The 22,034-nt window shown below is 57.3% G+C and overlaps 1 protein-coding gene across 6 annotated transcripts in view; it reads left to right on the top strand.

Moving 5' to 3' along the window:
* nr1h4 (nuclear receptor subfamily 1, group H, member 4) overlaps positions 1-22,034 on the top strand; it is a 149,952-nt gene that overhangs the window by 50,282 nt on the left and 77,636 nt on the right. For 4 of the 6 annotated variants that reach the window (XM_086009651.1, XM_086009646.1, XM_086009648.1 and 1 more), the window contains one exon: positions 8,422-8,538. In XM_086009651.1, the coding sequence (XP_085865777.1) occupies positions 8,475-8,538 (64 nt within the window). In that variant the 5' untranslated portion in view covers positions 8,422-8,474. The other 2 variants (XM_086009650.1, XM_086009649.1) reach the window with 2 other exon arrangements.

Consider the following 22,034-nt stretch of genomic DNA (forward strand, 5'->3'; position numbering starts at 1 on the left):
GGGGGGACACTCACTGCCCGGAGGGGCACTCATTGCCCTGGGGGGACACTCACTGCCCAGGGGGGACACTCACTGCCCGGGGGGGGACACTCACTGCCCCGGGGGGGACACTCACTGCCCCGGGGGGGACACTCACTGCCCAGGGGGGACACGCACTGCCCAGGGGGGACACTCACTGCCCAGGGGGACACTCACTGCCCAGGGGGGACACTCACTGCCCAGGGGGGACACTCACTGCCCGGGGGGGACACTCACTGCCCCGGGGGGGACACTCACTGCCCGGGGGGGACACTCACTGCCCAGGGGGACACTCACTGCCCAGGGGGGACACTCACTGCTCAGGGGGGACACTCACTGCCCCGGGGGGGACACTCACTGCCCCGGGGGGGACACTCACTGCCCCGGGGGGGACACTCACTGCCCGGGGGGGACACTCACTGCCCGGGGCGGACACTCACTGCCCGGGGGGACACTCACTGCCCAGGGGGGACACTCACTGGCCGGGGGGGACACTCACTGCCCAGGGGGACACTCACTGCCCAGGGGGGACACTCACTGCCCAGGGGGGACACTCACTGCTCAGGGGGACACTCACTGCCCCGGGGGGGACACTCACTGCCCCGGGGGGGACACTCACTGCCCAGGGGGGACACTCACTGCCCCGGGGGGACACTCACTGCCCCGGGGGACACTCACTGCCCCGGGGGGGACACTCACTGCCCAGGGGGGACACTCACTGCCCCGGGGGACACTCACTGCCCCGGGGGGACACTCACTGCCCGGGGGGGACACTCACTGCCCGGGGGGACACTCACTGCTCGGGGGGGACACTCACTGCCCGGGGGGACACTCACTGCCCAGGGGGGACACTCACTGCCCCAGGGGGGACACTCACTGCCCGGGGGGGACACTCACTGCCCGCGGGGACACTCACTGCCCAGGGGGGACACTCACTGCCCAGGGGGAACACTCACTGACCCGGGGGGGACACTCACTGCCCCGGGGGGGACACTCACTGCCCAGGGGGGACACTCACTGCCCAGGGGGACACTCACTGCCCAGGGGGGACACTCACAGCCCGCGGGGACACTCACTGCCCGGGGGGACACTCATGCCCAGGGGGACACTCACTGCCCAGGGGGGACACTCACTGCACAGGGGGTACACTCACGGCCCGCGGGGACACTCACTGCCCGGGGGGACACTCATGCCCAGGGGGACACTCACTGCCCAAGGGGCACACTCTCTGCCCAGGGGGACACTCCCTGCCCAGGGGGTACACTCACTGCCCGGGGATACACTCATTGCCCGGGGGGACACTCACTGCCCAGGTGGGTACACTCACTGCCCAGGGGGACACTCACTGCCTGGGGGAGTACACTCACTGCCCGGGGGTACACTCACTGCCCAGGGGGACACTCACTGCCCAGGGGGGACACTCACTGCCCTGGGGGACACTCAGTGCCCAGGGGCGTACACTCAGTGCCCAGGGGGTACACTTTCTGCCCAGGGGGGACACTCCCTGCCCAGGGGGGACACTCACTGCCCAGGGGGGACACTCACTGCCCTGGGGGACACTCACTGCCCAGGGGGTACACTCACTGCCCGGGGGGGATGCTCACTGCCCGGGGGGACACTCACTGCCCAGGGGGTACACTCACTGCCCAGGGGGGACACTCACTGCCCGGGGGGGACACTCACTGCCCGGGGGTACACTCACTGCCCGGGGGGGTCACTCACTGCCCAGGGGGGTACACTCACTGCCCAGGGGGGTCACTCACTGCCCGGGGGGACACTCACTGCCCGGGGGGGACACTCACTGCCCGGGGGGGACACTCACTGCCCAGGGGGGACACTCACTGCCCAGGGGGACACTCACTGCCCGGGGGGACACTCACTGCCCGGGGGGGACACTCACTGCCCAGGGGGGGGACACTCACTGCCCAGGGGGGGACACTCACTGCCCAGGGGGACACTCACTGCACAGGGGGTCACTCACTGCCCAGGGGGACACTCACTGCCCAGGGGGTCACTCACTGCCCGGGGGGACACTCACTGCCCGGGGGGGACACTCACTGCCCAGGGGGGACACTCACTGCCCGGGGGGACACTCACTGCCCAGGTGGGACACTCACTGCCCAGGGGGACACTCACTGCCCGGAGGGGCACTCATTGCCCAGGGGGGACACTCACTGCCCGGGGGGACAGTCACTGCCCAGGGGGGACACTCACTGCCCAGGGGGGACACTCACTGCCCGGGGGGACACTCACTGCCCAGGGGGGACACTCACTGCCCAGGGGGGACACTCACTGCCCGGGGGGACACTCACTGCCCATGGGGTCACTCACTGCCCAGGGGGGACACTCACTGCCCGGGGGGTGCACTCACTGCCCAGGGGGGACACTCACTGCCCAGGGGGACACTCGCTGTCCAGGGGGTACACTCACTGCCCAGGGGGTACACTCACTGCCCAGGGGAACACTCACTGCCCGGGGGGACATGCACTGCCCAGGGGGGACACTCACTGCCCAGGGGGACACTCACTGCCCAGGGTGAACACTCACTGCCCGGGGGGATACTCACTGCCCAGGGGGGACACTCACTGCCAGGGGGGACACTCACGGTCCGGGGGGGCACTCACTGCCCGGGGGGGACACTCACTGCCCGGGGGGACACTCACTGCCCGGGGGGGGGACACTCACTGCCCGGGGGGGACACTCACTGCCCAGGGGGAGTACACTCACTGCCCGGGGGGGACACTCACTGCCCGGGGGGGACACTCACTGCCCGGGGGGACACTCACTGCCCGGGGGGGGACACTCACTGCCCGGGGGGACACTCACTGCCCGGGGGGGGACACTCACTGCCCGGGGGGACACTCACTGCCCGGGGGGACACTCACTGCCCGGGGGGACACTCACTGCCCGGGGGGACACTCACTGCCCGGGGGGACACTCACTGCCCAGGGGGGACACTCACTGCCCGGGGGGACACTCACTGCCCGGAGGGGCACTCATTGCCCTGGGGGGACACTCACTGCCCGGAGGGGCACTCATTGCCCTGGGGGGACACTCACTGCCCAGGGGTACACTCATTGCCCGGGGGGTGCACTCACTGCCCGGGGGGGACACTCACTGCCCAGGGGGGTCACTCACTGCCGAGGGGGTCACTCATTGCCCAGGGGGGACACTCACTGCCCAGGGGGGACACTCACTGCCCGGGGGGTGCACTCACTGCCCAGGGGGGACACTCACTGCCCAGGGGGTACACTCACTGCCCAGGGGGGACACTCACTGCCCCGGGGGGGACACTCACTGCCCAGGGGGTACACTCACTGCCCAGGGGGTACACGCACTGCCTAGGGGTACACTCACTGCCCGGGGGTACACTCACTGCCCAGGGGGACACTCACTGCCCGGGGGGACACTCACTGCCTGGGGGACACTCACTGCCCGGGGGGACACTCACTGCCCTGGGGGACACTCACTGCCCAGGGGGACACTCACTGCCCCGGGGGGGACACTCACTGCCCAGGGGGGACACTCACTGCCCCGGGGGGGACACTCACTGCCCAGGGGGACACTCACTGCCCGGGGGGGGGACACTCACTGCCCGCGGGGGGACACTCACTGCCCAGGGGGGACACTCACTGCCCAGGGGGACACTCACTGCCCAGGGGGGACACTCACAGCCCGCGGGGACACTCACTGCCCGGGGGGACACTCATGCCCAGGGGGACACTCACTGCCCAGGGGGGACACTCACTGCACAGGGGGTACACTCACGGCCCGCGGGGACACTCACTGCCCGGGGGGACACTCATGCCCAGGGGGACACTCACTGCCCAAGGGGCACACTCTCTGCCCAGGGGGACACTCCCTGCCCAGGGGGTACACTCACTGCCCGGGGATACACTCATTGCCCGGGGGGACACTCACTGCCCAGGTGGGTACACTCACTGCCCAGGGGGACACTCACTGCCTGGGGGAGTACACTCACTGCCCGGGGGTACACTCACTGCCCAGGGGGACACTCACTGCCCAGGGGGGACACTCACTGCCCTGGGGGACACTCAGTGCCCAGGGGCGTACACTCAGTGCCCAGGGGGTACACTTTCTGCCCAGGGGGGACACTCCCTGCCCAGGGGGGACACTCACTGCCCAGGGGGGACACTCACTGCCCTGGGGGACACTCACTGCCCAGGGGGTACACTCACTGCCCGGGGGGGATGCTCACTGCCCGGGGGGACACTCACTGCCCAGGGGGTACACTCACTGCCCAGGGGGGACACTCACTGCCCGGGGGGGACACTCACTGCCCGGGGGTACACTCACTGCCCGGGGGGGTCACTCACTGCCCAGGGGGGTACACTCACTGCCCAGGGGGGTCACTCACTGCCCGGGGGGACACTCACTGCCCGGGGGGGACACTCACTGCCCGGGGGGGACACTCACTGCCCAGGGGGGACACTCACTGCCCAGGGGGACACTCACTGCCCGGGGGGACACTCACTGCCCGGGGGGGACACTCACTGCCCAGGGGGGGGACACTCACTGCCCAGGGGGGGACACTCACTGCCCAGGGGGACACTCACTGCACAGGGGGTCACTCACTGCCCAGGGGGACACTCACTGCCCAGGGGGTCACTCACTGCCCGGGGGGACACTCACTGCCCGGGGGGGACACTCACTGCCCAGGGGGGACACTCACTGCCCGGGGGGACACTCACTGCCCAGGTGGGACACTCACTGCCCAGGGGGACACTCACTGCCCGGAGGGGCACTCATTGCCCAGGGGGGACACTCACTGCCCGGGGGGACAGTCACTGCCCAGGGGGGACACTCACTGCCCAGGGGGGACACTCACTGCCCGGGGGGACACTCACTGCCCAGGGGGGACACTCACTGCCCAGGGGGGACACTCACTGCCCGGGGGGACACTCACTGCCCATGGGGTCACTCACTGCCCAGGGGGGACACTCACTGCCCGGGGGGTGCACTCACTGCCCAGGGGGGACACTCACTGCCCAGGGGGACACTCGCTGTCCAGGGGGTACACTCACTGCCCAGGGGGTACACTCACTGCCCAGGGGAACACTCACTGCCCGGGGGGACATGCACTGCCCAGGGGGGACACTCACTGCCCAGGGGGACACTCACTGCCCAGGGTGAACACTCACTGCCCGGGGGGATACTCACTGCCCAGGGGGGACACTCACTGCCAGGGGGGACACTCACGGTCCGGGGGGGCACTCACTGCCCGGGGGGGACACTCACTGCCCGGGGGGACACTCACTGCCCGGGGGGGGGACACTCACTGCCCGGGGGGGACACTCACTGCCCAGGGGGAGTACACTCACTGCCCGGGGGGGACACTCACTGCCCGGGGGGGACACTCACTGCCCGGGGGGACACTCACTGCCCGGGGGGGGACACTCACTGCCCGGGGGGACACTCACTGCCCGGGGGGGGACACTCACTGCCCGGGGGGACACTCACTGCCCGGGGGGACACTCACTGCCCGGGGGGACACTCACTGCCCGGGGGGACACTCACTGCCCGGGGGGACACTCACTGCCCAGGGGGGACACTCACTGCCCGGGGGGACACTCACTGCCCGGAGGGGCACTCATTGCCCTGGGGGGACACTCACTGCCCGGAGGGGCACTCATTGCCCTGGGGGGACACTCACTGCCCAGGGGTACACTCATTGCCCGGGGGGTGCACTCACTGCCCGGGGGGGACACTCACTGCCCAGGGGGGTCACTCACTGCCGAGGGGGTCACTCATTGCCCAGGGGGGACACTCACTGCCCAGGGGGGACACTCACTGCCCGGGGGGTGCACTCACTGCCCAGGGGGGACACTCACTGCCCAGGGGGTACACTCACTGCCCAGGGGGGACACTCACTGCCCCGGGGGGGACACTCACTGCCCAGGGGGTACACTCACTGCCCAGGGGGTACACGCACTGCCTAGGGGTACACTCACTGCCCGGGGGTACACTCACTGCCCAGGGGGACACTCACTGCCCGGGGGGACACTCACTGCCTGGGGGACACTCACTGCCCGGGGGGACACTCACTGCCCTGGGGGACACTCACTGCCCAGGGGGACACTCACTGCCCCGGGGGGGACACTCACTGCCCAGGGGGGACACTCACTGCCCCGGGGGGGACACTCACTGCCCAGGGGGACACTCACTGCCCGGGGGGGGGACACTCACTGCCCGCGGGGGGACACTCACTGCCCAGGGGGACACTCACTGCCCGGGGGGGGACACTCACTGCCCAGGGGGGACACTCACTGCCCGGGGGGGGGACACTCACTGGCCGGGGGGGACACTCACTGCCCCGGGGGGGACACTCACTGCCCAGGGGGGACACTCACTGCCCAGGGGGAACACTCACTGCCCGGGGGGACACTCACTGCCCGGGGGGACACTCACTGCCCAGGGGGGACACTCACTGCCCCGGGGGACACTCACTGCCCCGGGGGAACACTCACTGCCCAGGGGGGACACTCACTGCCCAGGGGGGACACTCACTGCCCGGGGGGGGACACTCACTGCCCCGGGGGGGACACTCACTGCCCAGGGGGGACACTCACTGCCCAGGGGGACACTCACTGCCCAGGGGGGACACTCACTGCCCAGGGGGGACACTCACTGCCCAGGGGGGACACTCACTGCCCGGGGGGGACACTCACTGCCCGGGGGGGACACTCACTGCCCCGGGGGGGACACTCACTGCCCGGGGGGGACACTCACTGCCCAGGGGGACACTCACTGCCCAGGGGGGACACTCACTGCTCAGGGGGGACACTCACTGCCCCGGGGGGGACACTCACTGCCCCGGGGGGGACACTCACTGCCCAGGGGGGACACTCACTGCCCAGGGGGACACTCACTGCCCGGGGGGGACACTCACTGCCCGGGGCGGACACTCACTGCCCGGGGGGACACTCACTGCCCAGGGGGGACACTCACTGCCCGGGGGGGACACTCACTGCCCAGGGGGACACTCACTGCCCAGGGGGGACACTCACTGCCCAGGGGGGACACTCACTGCTCAGGGGGACACTCACTGCCCCGGGGGGGACACTCACTGCCCCGGGGGGGACACTCACTGCCCAGGGGGGACACTCACTGCCCCGGGGGGACACTCACTGCCCAGGGGGGACACTCACTGCCCCGGGGGACACTCACTGCCCCGGGGGGACACTCACTGCCCGGGGGGGACACTCACTGCCCGGGGGGACACTCACTGCTCGGGGGGGACACTCACTGCCCGGGGGGACACTCACTGCCCAGGGGGGACACTCACTGCCCCAGGGGGGACACTCACTGCCCGGGGGGGACACTCACTGCCCGCGGGGACACTCACTGCCCAGGGGGGACACTCACTGCCCAGGGGGAACACTCACTGACCCGGGGGGGACACTCACTGCCCCGGGGGGTACACTCACTGCCCAGGGGGGACACTCACTGCCCAGGGGGACACTCACTGCCCAGGGGGGACACTCACGGCCCGCGGGGACACTCACTGCCCGGGGGGACACTCATGCCCAGGGGGACACTCACTGCCCAGGGGGGACACTCACTGCACAGGGGGTACACTCACGGCCCGCGGGGACACTCACTGCCCGGGGGGACACTCATGCCCAGGGGGACACTCACTGCCCAAGGGGCACACTCTCTGCCCAGGGGGACACTCCCTGCCCAGGGGGTACACTCACTGCCCGGGGATACACTCATTGCCCGGGGGGACACTCACTGCCCAGGTGGGTACACTCACTGCCCAGGGGGACACTCACTGCCTGGGGGAGTACACTCACTGCCCGGGGGTACACTCACTGCCCAGGGGGACACTCACTGCCCAGGGGGGACACTCACTGCCCTGGGGGACACTCAGTGCCCAGGGGCGTACACTCAGTGCCCAGGGGGTACACTTTCTGCCCAGGGGGGACACTCCCTGCCCAGGGGGGACACTCACTGCCCAAGGGGACACTCACGGCCCAGGGGGTACACTCACTGCCCGGGGGAACACTCACTGCCCAGGGGGGTACACTCACTGCCCGGGGGGGACACTCACTGCCCGGTGGGGGACACACTCACTGCCCGGGGACACAGTACCTCATCGGGGGTCTGTCCTGGAAAACCGGGGATGTATGGTCAGTTTACCTTAAAGCGATTCGGGCTGCTACTTTGGTCAATCCCATCACCAGGTTCCAAGCCTCTAACTGTTGCTAATTTTCTGAACTAACTTGTGTAGCATCAATGCATTAACACCACTGTTCGTTCTCACCAGGCACCTTCTCCAGCCGCAGAGATTACAGTTTTATATTTCCTCCAATTAAATAAAAAATTAAATAGACGTCACGAACCACCGAAGTAATGTGTTTTGCAATTTCTGTCTTGCAGAATCGATCACCGGTTGTGTCTGGATGAAGCAGTGACTGAGGTCTAAGGCGAATATGTTGGGACACGGTCAGTTTTCACCGTCGGAGGGATTCTGTCTCACCGACTCCTCGTTCTTTGGTAAGTTCACATCGAAGAAAGAAAGGGCGGAAGACTCGCATTTGCATAGCGCCTTTCACATCCTCAGAACGCCCCGAAGCGCTTCACCGCCAATGAAGCAAGTTTGACGTGCAGTCGCCGCTGTAATGTAGGGAAAAGCGGCAGCCAATTTGTGCACAGCAAGATCCCACAAAGAGCAATACGATAAAGACTAGATAATCCGTTTTAGTGATAGAAACATAGAAGATAGGAGCAGGAGTAGGCCATTTGGCCCCTCGAGCCTGCTCCGCCATTCAATGCGATCATGGCTGATCATCCAAATTCAGTACCCTGTCCCTGCCTTCTCCCCATATCCCTTGATCCCTTTAGCCTCAAGAAATATATCTAACTCCTTCTTGAATATATTTAATGAATTGGCCTCCACTGCCTTCTGTGGCAGAGAATTCGACAGGTTCACCACTCTCTGGGTGAAGAAATTCCTCCTCATCTCTGTCCTAAATGGCTTACCCCTTATCCTTAGACTGTGACCCCTGGTTCTGGACTCCCCCGCCATTGGGAACATCCTTCCTGTATCTAGTCTGTCTAGTCCTGTCAGAATTTTATGGGGGAGAAATTCAGTAGGTTGCGCCACCCGTTAGCGCCTTAAAAGGGCGCTAAGTGGGTCGCAAGCCAACTGGCGCCCGGGCGTGGCACTGTCCACGCCTCCCGCTAAATTCCGCGGGACGTTAGTGGTGGCGCTAACCGTTGGTGCTGCGCCATTGCCGATGACGTCATTGGTGTGCACAGCGCCCCGCTGACGCCCCGGCCACAATATTTGGCAGCGCCCCCTGATTTACCGCCGGACGCTATGTCCGACCGGTTCAGGAGGGCCTACCTGCGGCGGGGGAGGCGCAAATTAAAGGCGAGGTGCGGAGCCGCCATTTTTGTTGTTGGCCGCCTGCCAGCACCTGCCTGCGCTCCCGTCCCCGGCCTCCTGAACCTCCCCCCCCCCCGCGGAGTGCCGGCTGTGCTCCAAGAGCCCGGCACTTCTCCTCGGTTCCGGGCTCTTTTGCCTGCACTCCTGATCCCCGGGGGCCCAGCTGGGCCCCAGATCGTGCTGCACAAGGCCCCTCCCCTTTAAGAAGGGGAGGAAGGCCTGCAATACCGCAGCGCGACGTGCCGCAGCGTGTGGCGCTGTGGCACGTTGCGCCACGATATTCACTCGCAGCGCCCCAAGAGGAATGCGGGGCGCCTCCAGTAGCGCCGTGCTTCCCTTTGGGGCGCAACAACTCAATTTCCGGTGCGCGGGTGCGAATGTTTCCAGGGCACTACTTTTAGCGCCCTGGCGAGGCTGGCACCCCAAATGGGGCTATACTCAATTTCTCCCCCTATAAGTTTCAGTGAGATCCCCTCTCATTCTTCTAAACTCCAGCGAGTACAAGCCCAATCGACCCAATCTCTCCTCATACGTCATTCCTGCCATCCCAGGTATCAGTCTGGTGAATCTTCGCTTCACTCCCTCCATGGCAAGAACATCCTTCCTCAGATAAGGCGACCAAAACTGCACACAATACTCAAGATGTGGTCTCACCAAGGCCCTGTACAACTGCAGCAAGACATCCTTGTTCCTGTACTCAAACCCTCTCGCTACGAAGGCCAACATACCATTTGCCTTCTTAACCGCCTGCTGCACCTGATGTTGGTTAATTCCTGGTGTTCTATTATCCCTCAATCAACGCCACTAAAAAAAACAGATGATCTGGTCATTTATCTCATTGCTGTGTGTGGGAGCTTGCTGTGCGCATATTGGCTGCCACGTTTCCTGCATTACAGCAGCGTCTACACTTTAGAGGTACTTTATTGGCTGTGAAATGCCATGGGATGTCCCAAGGATGTGAAAGGTGCTATATAAATGCAAGTTCTTTCTCTTTTTCTGAACCCTCTGTCCAGGATCAATGGACTGAATGATATTAAACATAGAAACATAGAAACATAGAAGATAGGAGCAGGTGTCGGCCATTCGGCCCTTCGAGCCTGCTCCGCCATTCAATGCGATCATGGCTGATCATTCAAATTCAGTACCCTGTCCCTGCTTTCTCCCCATATCCCTTGATCCCTTTAGCCTTAAGAAATATATCCAACTCCTTCTTGAATATATTTAATGTATTCTCATTCCACGCTTTCATCTTCCCTGGTCTTATCCAGATTGAGAAAGCCCTGCGGCGGCTTCGCTCAGGGCAGCCCAATTTCCCAGAGGGGTCTTAAAAGAGGTGTTAGGCCCCTCATTAGCATATGCAAGGGGCCTGAGGCCTCTGTTAGGCAGCCACCCCAGACGCCTGAAAAATGGTCCATTCCAACATCGGGTTGGACGTCTTTCATTTGTCTTTGGTCATTTGTTTGGTCGCTGGTCTCCAGAACTGCCCCTCGTTGAGCCCTTTTTAAGCCCAGATAATGGACACCGCGAGATCCAATTTCTAGGCTGAAAGGCCATCCAGTGATTGTCTGGACGTACTGTCACAGGTGAGTGAAGCAAAATCAGAATTAGAGCAAATTCAATTCTTTTACTTTTACTTTTCAAAATAGCCAATTTTTGGTCCAATTGTGCTTAAAATCATCAAGGGTTTCGATAGAGTAAATAAAGAGAAACTGTTTCCAATGGCAGGAGGGTCGGTAACCAGAGGACACAGATTGAAAGTAATCGGCAAAAGAACCAGAGGGGAGTTGAGGAGAATGTTTTTACGCAGCGAGTTGTTGTGATCTGGAACGCGCTGCCTGAAAGGGCGGTGGAAGCAGATTCAATAGTAACTTTCAAAAGGGAATTGGATAAATACTTGAAGGAGAAAAAATTGCAGGGCTGTGGGGAAAGAGCGGGGGAGTGGGACTGACTGATAGCTCTTCGAAAGAGCCGGCGCAGACTTGATGGGCCAAATGGCCTCTTCCTGTGCTGTATGATTCTGTGATTCTAGGATTGGGTATGTCTCCTGGTGGTGTGATCGGCTAGAGCTGAGTCCTTGTTGGGAGTATGTATCGAAGGATCTTGGGCCCGCGACTCCCAAGTTTATACGGATTTAATTTAAAGGATGGAAAGTTTTGATTTGCCAAAATGTACGCCCGGGTGAAACTTTGGCCACGTGCATGAACTTGATCCAGTGATGCTGATCAGTAAAGCACTCAGCACTGACGATCATTACTGAAGCCCTCTCACAGATTTATAAATTTAATATACTGTATATATATTTAAAACTTTATTCTAATCATAGTAAATATGTACAAGGGATTGGGCTGTTCCTGGATGAGTGCAGCTCCAACAACACTCAAGAAGCTCGACACCATCCAGGACAAAGCAGCCCGCTTGATTGGCACCCCATCCACCACCTTAAACATTCACTCCCTCCACCACCGACGTACCATGGCTGCAGTGTGCACCATCTACAAGATGCACAGCAGCAACTCGCCAAGGCTTCTTCGGCAGCACCTCCCAAACCCGCGACCTCTTCCACCTAGAAGGACAAGGGCAGCAGGCGCATGGGAACACCACCACCTCCAAGTTCCCCTCCAAGTCACACACCATTCTGACTTAGAAATATATCGGCCGATCCTTCATCGTCGCTGGGTCAAAAATCCTGGAACTCCCTCCCTAACAGCACTGTGGGAGCACCTTCACCACACGGACTGCAGCGGTTCAAGAAGGCGGCTCACCACCACCTTCTCAAGGGCAATTAGGGATGGGCAATAAATGCTGGCCTTGCCAGCAACACCCACATCCCATAAACGAATTTTAAAAAAATTGTGTAAACCGTGTGACTGCGAGTTGGCAGCTCGCTTTACGTCTCTCCCGATTGACTTCAACAGAAATATTAATGGGGAGAGCTGTAGAACGGGCTGCCGGCTCACTGTCCCCTGTTTTACACCATCGCACAAAGTCAAAATGATCCCCACTGTGTGTGTATATCTTTCAGACTTTCCCACAGATCTTGCACAGGCTGGCCACAGTGTACAAGAAGATTGTAGACTTGTTACAGCGACAGTGCACTGGATGACGAGGACACAGGATCTCGTCTAACTCCAGCAGATTCACTAATTATAGTGTCTGAAGACTGGGGAAGCTTTAAACCAAATTACAGCTCGTTAATCATCTAGAAAGGTTTAATATTCCACATCGAATGCTCAGGCTGCCTCCAGTGACAGATATTGCCGTTAATAACACTTTGAGAGCGACGCCTCAGATAGAGGTTGGCACTTAATGTTTCACATGGTGCCTTTTAATTTGATTAGACAAAGTGTTGAGACTTTTAAACGGGTTATGAATTCTATCCCTCGCTCGCCTGTTTTTTGACTGATTATTGCTATAAACTGTGGCTTGCCTGAATTGAGCCATAATGGACATGCGTGTGGAGGAGCTAACTGAGGATTGAGTCCGTCAATCTGGTAGCTGAGTCTGACTTCTTGTTGACATTGTGTTAATTTAAAGCCTTCAACAAAAGAGCTGAAGCAACAGCTATTTAGGGAAAGGATTGATGGCTCTCCCTTGAGATGTCAAATATGCTGGAATCAATCCCACTGCACGGCCTACACCATTATTTTTAATTCATTCACTGGATGTGGGCGTCGCTGGCAAGACCAGCAGTTATTGCCCATCCCTAGTTGCCCTTGGGAAGGTGGTGGTGAGCCGCCATTTCAGAGGACAATCAAGAGCCAACCACATTGCTGTGGGTCTGGAGTCACATATCGGCCAGACCGGGTAAGGACGGCAGATTTCCTTCCTTAAAGGACATTAGTGAAGCAGTTGGGTTTTTACGACAATCCAGCAGTTTCATGGTCACCATTACTGATACTAGTTTTTTTTTTTTATTCCATTTTTATTTAATTAACTGAATTTAAATTCCCCAGTTGCCGTGGTGGGATTTGAACTCGCGTCTCCGGATCATTCACCAGTTGCTTTCCTTGGCTTCACATCTGCCAGATGATGTAGGACGTGTGGTGGGATAGAGATGCTCGAGTCCTTTTTTTTTTAACATTTGGGGGCGGAATCAAAGAAAGAACGAAAGAACTTTCATTTCTCCAGCGCCTTTCACAACCTCAGGACGTCCCAAAGCGCTTTACAGCCAATGAAGTACTTTTTGAAGTGTAGCCACTGTTGTAATGTGGGAAACGCGGCACTCCGATTATCCCAAGTTATACCTTAAGGAACAATATAATTTGGTGTCCACAGATTGGATTACGAGCAACGTGGAATTCCCCGTGGTTTCCATTCGCTAATCTGGGGAATTTTAGCGATGAGGAAAGATTGGATCGGCTGGGGTTGTTTTCTTTGGAACAGAGGAGGCTGAAGGGAGATTTAATTGAGGTGTATAAAATTATAAGGGGCCTAGATAGAGTGGATAGGAAGGACCTATTTCCCTTAGCAGAGAGGCCAATAACCAGGGGACAGAGATTTAAAGTAATTGGTAGAAGGATTAGAGGGGAGTTGAGGAGAACTTTTTTCACCCAGAGGATGGTGGGGGTCTGGAACTCACTGCCTGAAAGGGTGGTAGAGGCAGAAACCCTCATCACATTTAAAAAGTACCTGGATATGCACTTGAAGTGCCGTAACCTACAAGGCTACGGACCCAGAGCTGGAAAGTGGGATTAGGCTGGATAGCGCTTTTTCGGCCGGCACAGACACGATGGGCCAAATGGCCTCCTTCTGTGCCGTAAACTTCTATAATTCTATGATCTGTGGTAGAGGGGTATGAATGTTACCATTACGATATTTCCGAGACAACGGACACCTCCCGATGGACCGCAGTGGCAATTTCCACCCTCCGAAATGCCATTTTGAGTTATTACCATTAAAGGCTGAACACTTGGATGCACGTGAGGCATTCCCGCAATCGGGTGCTCTCAGCTGCCTGATAGCAGCATTTCTGTAAGGGGAGTTAATGAGTAAGCTTTAGTAACCTTTGGTCTCTGACCCAACCAAACAATTAACCTGAGGAAGTCATTTAATACACGTTAGCGGAGGAAGATTTCTCTCCTTCGCCGCTCCCCATACGTAGGAATTGCCTCCCTCTTTAGCCTCCTGAAGGGGTTCATTTCCTGCTGTTGGGCGGAAAGTCCCTGAGATCACCAAAGGTTTGTTAAAAGTTGTGGGTACTGAAGGAGGCTTCATTCCCGCACCTGCCACGGAGCTGTTTAGAATGAAGACTGTGAAAGGTAGGAGGTGATTATACCACCAGCCTGTACTAGGCACAGAGTGGTGTATGCTGAGCCTGAAGCACTGATTGCTAATGTGGTTAACCCTTCCAACAATGTTTGAATGTATTTTTAGCTTTCAGAAAGGCTTCACCTTGGTTCTGACTGAGAGGCAACACTGGTTTTCTGTTTCAATACGTTCTTTTAGCGATAGACTGCCCCATCACAGTGAAGCTTTATTCATTACCGAAAGCAGGGAAATATGTCTTTAGACGATGATAAAGATGATGGCTGTGCGGTGCCGTAGATATTCTGGAGCCTTGTAATGTGGTAAAACGGAAATGAATCGATGAAGGAAAAGATTCTAATTCTTGGTGAAATCTCAGCATTGTCTTTAGAAGTAAGGGTTTCAAATAAAACGTCACTCTTCGAGTGATCTGTATTTCAAATGCTTTTTCAATATATTGAGAACCTTTTACAATTACAGACACGTCGTTTTCAGAAAGTTCTAACTCGGCGCAGCGCACTGTGTGTTAGTGAGGTTCGTTAACTCTTTGTGTGCTCATGGAGCCCAGCGACGCACAGATAGCAGGCCTGCGCTAGAACATAAATGGGACCTTCCTACCAAACACGAAAGGGATGGACTAGAAACAGAAAAATGCTGGAAACGTTCAGCGGGTCAGGGCAGCATCTGTGGAGAGAGAAACAGAGTTAACGTTTCAGGTCGATGACCCTTCGTCAGAACTAAGGGGTGGAAATTGGTTATGGCCCGTTTCGGCAACCGGGAGACCCAGAATTTGGCCCCGGCCCTGATTTCAGTATTTTAGGTGAGCCACCATCGCCTGAACAGGCGGCTCACCCAGATGAAGAAATCAATTTTCGCCTAGGAGGCAAAACGGAAAATTTTGCTCAACTGGACGGAAGGTTTGCTAAAATCTAAATATACAGGAGGCAATTTTAACTTGTCCAAATCGGTGTTACCAAGGGGTGAGTGGCCTCAAAATGGAGTCAATAGACTTGACGCCTCGTTAAAAAAGACTTGCATTTCTATAGCGCCTTTCACGTCCTCGGGTCATCCCAAAGCAGTTTACAGCCAATGAAGTACTTTTGAAGTGTAGTCACTGTTGTAATGTGGGAAATGCGGCAGCCAATTTGTGCACAGCAAGCTCCCACAAACAGCAATGTGATAATGACCAGATAATCTGTTTTTGTTATGTTGATTGAGGGATAAATATTGACCTGGGACACCGGGGAGAACTCCCCTGCTCTTCTTCAAAATAGTGCCGTGGGATCTTTTACGTCCACCTGAGAGAGCAGACGGGACCTCGGTTTAACGTCTCATCCGAATGATACAATTATACAAAATCATTTGTGCGCCTCCCTGTTCTTTCTCCAGATTGGGAAAATATGTGAATCTCCATGGCCTTGCCCCTCAGTGCTGCCCCTCCGACAGTGCGGCGCTCCCTCAGTACTGCACTGGAGTGTCAGCCTAGATTTTTGTGCTCAAGTGTCTGGAGTGGGACTTGAAAGCCTATCTTTGTAATCTCCTCCAAACCCACAGCCCTCCGAGGTCTCTGCTCCACCAATATTGGTCTCGTCCCCTCTCATCACCCAACCATCCGAGAGGGCAGACGGGGTCTCAGTTTAACGTCTCATTCGAAAAGCGGCACCTCCGACAGTGCGGCGCTCCCTCAGTACTGCCCCTCCAACAGTGCAGCGCTCCCTCAGTACTGCCCCTCCAACAGTGCAGCGCTCCCTCAGTACTGACCCTCCGACAGTGCAGCGCTCCCTCGGTACTGCCCCTCCGACAGTGCAGCACTCCCTCAGTACTGCCCCTCCGACAGTGCAACGCTCCCTCAATACTGCCCCTCCAACTGTGCGGCGCTCCCTCAGAACTGCCCCTCCGACAGTGCGGCGCTCCCTCAGTACTGCCCCTCCGACAGTGCGGCGCTCCCTCAGTACTGCCCCTCCAATAGTGCGGCGTTCCCTCTGTACTGCACCTCCGACAGTGCGGCACTCCCTCAGTACTGCCCCTCCGACAGTGCGGTGCTCCCTCAGTACTGCCCCTCCGACAGTGCAGCGCTCCCTCAGTACTGCCCCTCCGACAGTGCAGCGCTCCCTCAGTACTAACCCTCCGACAGTGCGGTGCTCCCTCAGTACTGCCCCTCCGACAGTGCGGTGCTCCCTCAGTACTGCACTGGAGTGTCAGCCTAGATTTTTGTGCTCAAGTCTCTGGAGTGGGATTTGAACCCACAACCTTCTGACTGACGAGAGTGCTGCCCACTGAGCCACGGCTGACACTCAAAAAGCCCAAACTATTGCCCTTTACTCATCCACAGTGAAGACAGTCAGAGTGCAGTTTTCACTGGGAATCTTTTTTTTAATAAAAGCGGTTTAATTTTTTTAGCACAGATTTAATTTAGATATGATGCTTACTGCGTATCTTTCATTAACAAAGCTGTTATATTGTCGTGGGGTTCATTTCACTGGGAAGAAAGGAACAATAGTGCAGCTGGAGGAACAGAGGGAGTGGGCATGGCCTTCTGGGAGGGAGACCACGTCAAACAGATCGATGAGAGATCTCGTCCAGAAGGTAACGTGCCGAGTGGGTGAGGAGATCTCGGTGGACGTTATGGGGTTGAATTTCCCCGCCGGTATGAGGGTGCAGGGGAGGGGAATCTCCCGATGGTCCGCTGTAACATCTGCAGACAGCACCCCAACAGCCTGGAGAAACGGCCGTTCAAGAAGTTCCTCCAGGGCTTCCGAGTATATTCCGCCTGAGTTACAGCGGACAATCGGGAGTTGCCCGCCCCTTCCCACCCACTGCTCGCCACGGAAATTCAACCTCATACAGTACTGAGGGAGCGCTGCACTGTCGGAGGGGCAGTACTGAGAGAGCGCCGCACTGTGGGAGGGGCAGTACTGAGGGAGCGCCGCACTGTCGGAGGGGCAGTACTGAGGGAGTGTCGCACTGTCGGAGGGGCAGTACTGAGGGAGCGCTGCACTGTCGGAGGGGCAGTGCTGAGAGAGCGACGCACTGTGGGAGAGGCAGTACTGAGGGAGTGCCGCACTGTTGGAAGGGCAGTACTGAGGGAGCGCTGCACTGTCGGAGGGGCAGTACTGAGGGAGTGCTGCACTGTCGGAGGGGCAGTACTGAGGGAGTGCTGCACTATCGGAGGAGCAGTACTGAGGGAGCGCCGTACTGTTGGAGGGGCGGTACTGAGGGAGCGCCGCACTGTCAGAGGGGCTGTACTGAGGGAGCGCTGCACGGTCGGAGGGGCAGTACTGAGGGAGCGCCGCACTGTCAGAGGGGCAGCACTGAGGGAGCGCCGCATTGTCGGAGGGGCAGCACTGAGGGAGCGCTGCACGGTCGGAGGGGCAGTACTGAGGGAGCGCCGCACTGTCAGAGGGGCAGTACTGAGGGAGCGCCGCACTGTCAGAGGGGCAGTACTGAGGGAGCGCCGCACTGTCGGAGGGTCAGTACTGAGGGAGCGCCGCACTGTTGGAGGTGCTGTCTTTCGGATGAAGCGAGGACCCGTCTGCTCTCTCAGGTGGATATAAAAGATCAAAGAAGGGCAGCGGGAGTTCTCCTTGGTGTCCTGGCCAATAGTTGCCCCTCATCCAATTATTGTATGTTCATTGTCACATTGCTGTTTGTGGAAGCTTGCTGTGCGCAAATTGGCTGCCGATTTTCCTACATTCCAACAGTGACTACACTTGAATAATTGGCTGTGAAGGGCTTTGGGATGTCCTGAAGTTGTGAAAGGTGCTGTCGAAATGCAAGTCTGATCTTTTCTTCTTTAATCTGCCTTGAACAGGGCAATTTGACTTTGTACTGGTCTGTCTGGTGATAACAGTCCCCATTCCTTACTTGTTCCCTCTACACAGATGCGGCCGGACCTGCTGTGATTTCCAGCAAAAAAATGTTTTTTGTCTGTTTTTTTGTTTTTCATACAGACCCCAGCATCTGCAACATTTGACCCCTTGTGACCCCACCTCATTGTTCTTTGATGTAATGGGCCAGAAATTCGGGTCCAAATGCGTGAGTACGGTCTGGGTACTCACGCATCTGGCCGGTGGAAATGCCGGCGTTCAGCATGCACAGCGCATGCGGGGAACGCCGGCATTTCCAGTCCTCTGAACGAAGGGGTTCAGAGGCACAGCGCGTGCGACTGCACAGGCAGCGCTTGCGCAGTGAACTTCGTCGATTTCATTCATGGATTCAGTGAGGGTAAGTCCTTACAAGTTACACTTGAAAAAAGCATGTGTAAAGTTGTTCCAAGGCTGCGGAGGAAGGTATATTTTATCGTGGAGCTTCTGAAAGGCAATATTTTTGTTTGGGAAAGGGAGGGAAGTTATTTTAAGAAATTTTAAGTAAGTTTTAAAGTTTACATTTTTTTTTTTAAACGGGTTTTCAGAACGGTAGGTAGAAGGAGCAATTGTGGCTGTGTGAATGGAATGTGAAAATGAGTGTTCTAAAATGAGTAATGTAACATTTCCAGCACTTTTAAGAAAGAAACTTTTCATCAGTAATAAGTAATTATGTATGTATGTCCGCATATATTCCTTTACGTATATGTATGTATGTTTTATATTCCTTTACTTATGTGTATGAATGTATGTTTTTAATTATGATTTTCCAATAAGTTACTTTCTCTGAAAGTCATAATTAAATAATACATTCATACACATAAGTAAAGGAATATATACATAACACGCAAAGGAATATATACAGACATACATACTTTCAGCAGCTCCACGATAAGAAATATCTTCCTCCGCAGCCTCTGGAGCAACTGTACCCATGCTTTTCTCATGTGTAAGTTGTAAGGACTTGACCTCACTGAAAGCATGAATGAAAGCGGCGAATTTTACTGCGCACGCGCTGCCTGTGCAGTCGCACGCGTTCTGCCTCTGAACCCCTTCATTCAGAGGACAGGAAATGCCGGTTTTCCCCACATGCACTGTGCATGCTGAAAACCGGCATTTCCTCCGGCCAGACGCGTAAGTACCCCCGACCGTACTCGCGCATTTGGAAGGGAATTACTGGGCCAACATTTTACATGTCAATAAAATGAAAAATTTAACAATTGCACGATTTGCCCCCTCGCATCTGCGACTGAGGGTCCAAGGAGGTGCATTGCGCAAGAGGTCATCGTCGTACGTATCCTCACATTGTTCCCTTTCGGGAACTGTATGAAGTGGTGGAAGGATTTATGGCCGTGATTAACGCTCATTCCGTGACCGTAACCATCTTTGAACCAGCCATTAGGGTGGTTAGTCCTATGGCGTGAGGGTTTTACGGGCTCCCACAACCCATCTGAGGGGGGGGACCACCCACACCCACGGACGCAAGTATCCCGCTGGATGTCCACCCAGAATTTATAGTTGGAGCTCCGACTCCACTTGCCAGGACTGTCTGGAGTGGGGTTCGAAACCCTACTCCTTCTGGCCCAGCGGCAGGGATGCTTACTGCTACGCAAAAGGCCCACTCCGCACAAAAGGTGACACCCATACGTTTCCTGCGCCTTTTCCCTCCCCGTGACTGGAGCCCTATGCTGCCACTTGAAAGACCAAGCTATCATCTGCCCTTTTTGCGGCGCCTTTGACTTCTCATTACCAATGATGAGCAGGCGCTGCGCCTCCACCTCCTTGAGGAGATTGCTGAGGTCATCATCAGTTCAATTGTGAGTTCTTTTAATGCCGTGAATTGTGCTCATTCCAGCCATTTCACTTTGCTAATCGGATTGGGCCTTTGGCATAGCGGTAGGATCCCCGCCGCTGGGCCAGATCAGGGTAGGGTTTCGAACCCCGCTCCAGACAGTCCTGGCAAGTGGAGTCGGAGCTCCGGCTGTAAATTCTGGGTTGACATCCAGTGGGATATTTGCGTCCGTGGGTGTGGGTGGCCCCCCCTCCTTGTATAGCTTGTGGGAGCCCGTAAAACCCTCCCGCCATAGGACTAACCGCCCTAATGGCTGGTTCAAAGATGGTTACGGTCACGGAATGAGCGTTAATCATGGCCATAAATCCTTCCACCACTTCATACAGTTCCCCAAAGGGAACAGTGTGAAGACACGTATAACGACGACATTGCTAAATAAATAAATGGAATAAAAAAAATTCTTTTAGGGCTTTTAAAAGTCTTTAAATTGCTTTAATTCTGTTTAAAACTACTTCAGATTCTTCAAAATAATGTAAACGTTTTTAAAAGTTTATAAAAGTTACCAAAATCTTCAAAAAACTTCCAAAAACCTATTTAAACTGCTGCTTTGCATGTAAAAATGCTTAGCAGCTTGGCAGAAACATTGGGGGCGTGTCCTGTTAAACTGAGACCTCAAGGGGCGTGTCTCAGTTGCACAGCGCGTTACAGGCTTCGCGCTGGCTGCACTGCTGGGCGGCGTGACGTCAAACGCTGCCCGGGATTCTTCTTTTTCAAAATCGAATTCCAGGCATCCCTGGAGGTCAACGGCCAGCGCGTCGGGTAAGTGCATATCGGGGCCTTGCACGCGCGGCAAGCCCCCGATCTAAATTTCTGGCCCTCCTGACTGACCTGTTTGGACACCATTCACACCTTTGATCGCTGTGATTATCTCTCTGCCGAGGTGTGATAAATGGCAGTTAGAAAGATTACCTGTAAACATCTGGCATTATTCTCTGACTATATAAGCTGTGTCTTTATGCATTTCTCCACTTCACCTGACGAAGGAGCAGCGCTCCGAAAGCTTGTGATTTCAAATAAAGCTGTTGGACTATAACCTGGTGTTGTGTGACTTCTTACATTTGTCCACCCCAGTCCAACACCGGCATCTCCACACTATTCCTTACAGCGGGAGCGCCGGAGTTAACGTACTGCTGAACACGCGGGAGGTGCGAATTTTCAATTGCTGCCCGCCCTGTTTGCCAACGTAATCGGGGTGGCTGGTAATTTGAAAATTGGGAATCAAGTTGCCCACCCATGGCCTGCCTGACCTGAGTCTAACTGGCAGTGCAGGTTGAGGTCCTGCGCCAGTGGTAGGACCTCGTTTACAGTTCTCAGTACCGTTGGGTGGAGTGTGTGTGACCCGCCCCCTTGCCAGCGCATCGCTCACCGGATCGATGCAATAATCACCCCCGTCTCCTCACCGTGGTTACCGGTCACCAGCCAGCACCCTCTACCAATTGGGCACCCGAAGGTCAAACCTGAGCCCACTGCGTGACGTGCCTGGAGAGGTTGGGTGTGTTGGTGCCCGACATAAAGCGTTCTTGTTCATTGTTTTGATTTAATATCACGTTTAAGTTCAGCCAATGGCTGGCTAGACCTCGGCTGGAGTATTGTGTCCAATTCTGGGCACCACACTTTAGGAAGGATGTCAAAGCTTTGGAGA

This window comes from Somniosus microcephalus, chromosome 16 (genome assembly GCF_052327205.1).
Source record: "Somniosus microcephalus isolate GS21.2 chromosome 16, FLI_Smic_1.0, whole genome shotgun sequence".
In the NCBI taxonomy this organism is placed as follows: Eukaryota; Metazoa; Chordata; class Chondrichthyes; order Squaliformes; family Somniosidae; genus Somniosus; species Somniosus microcephalus.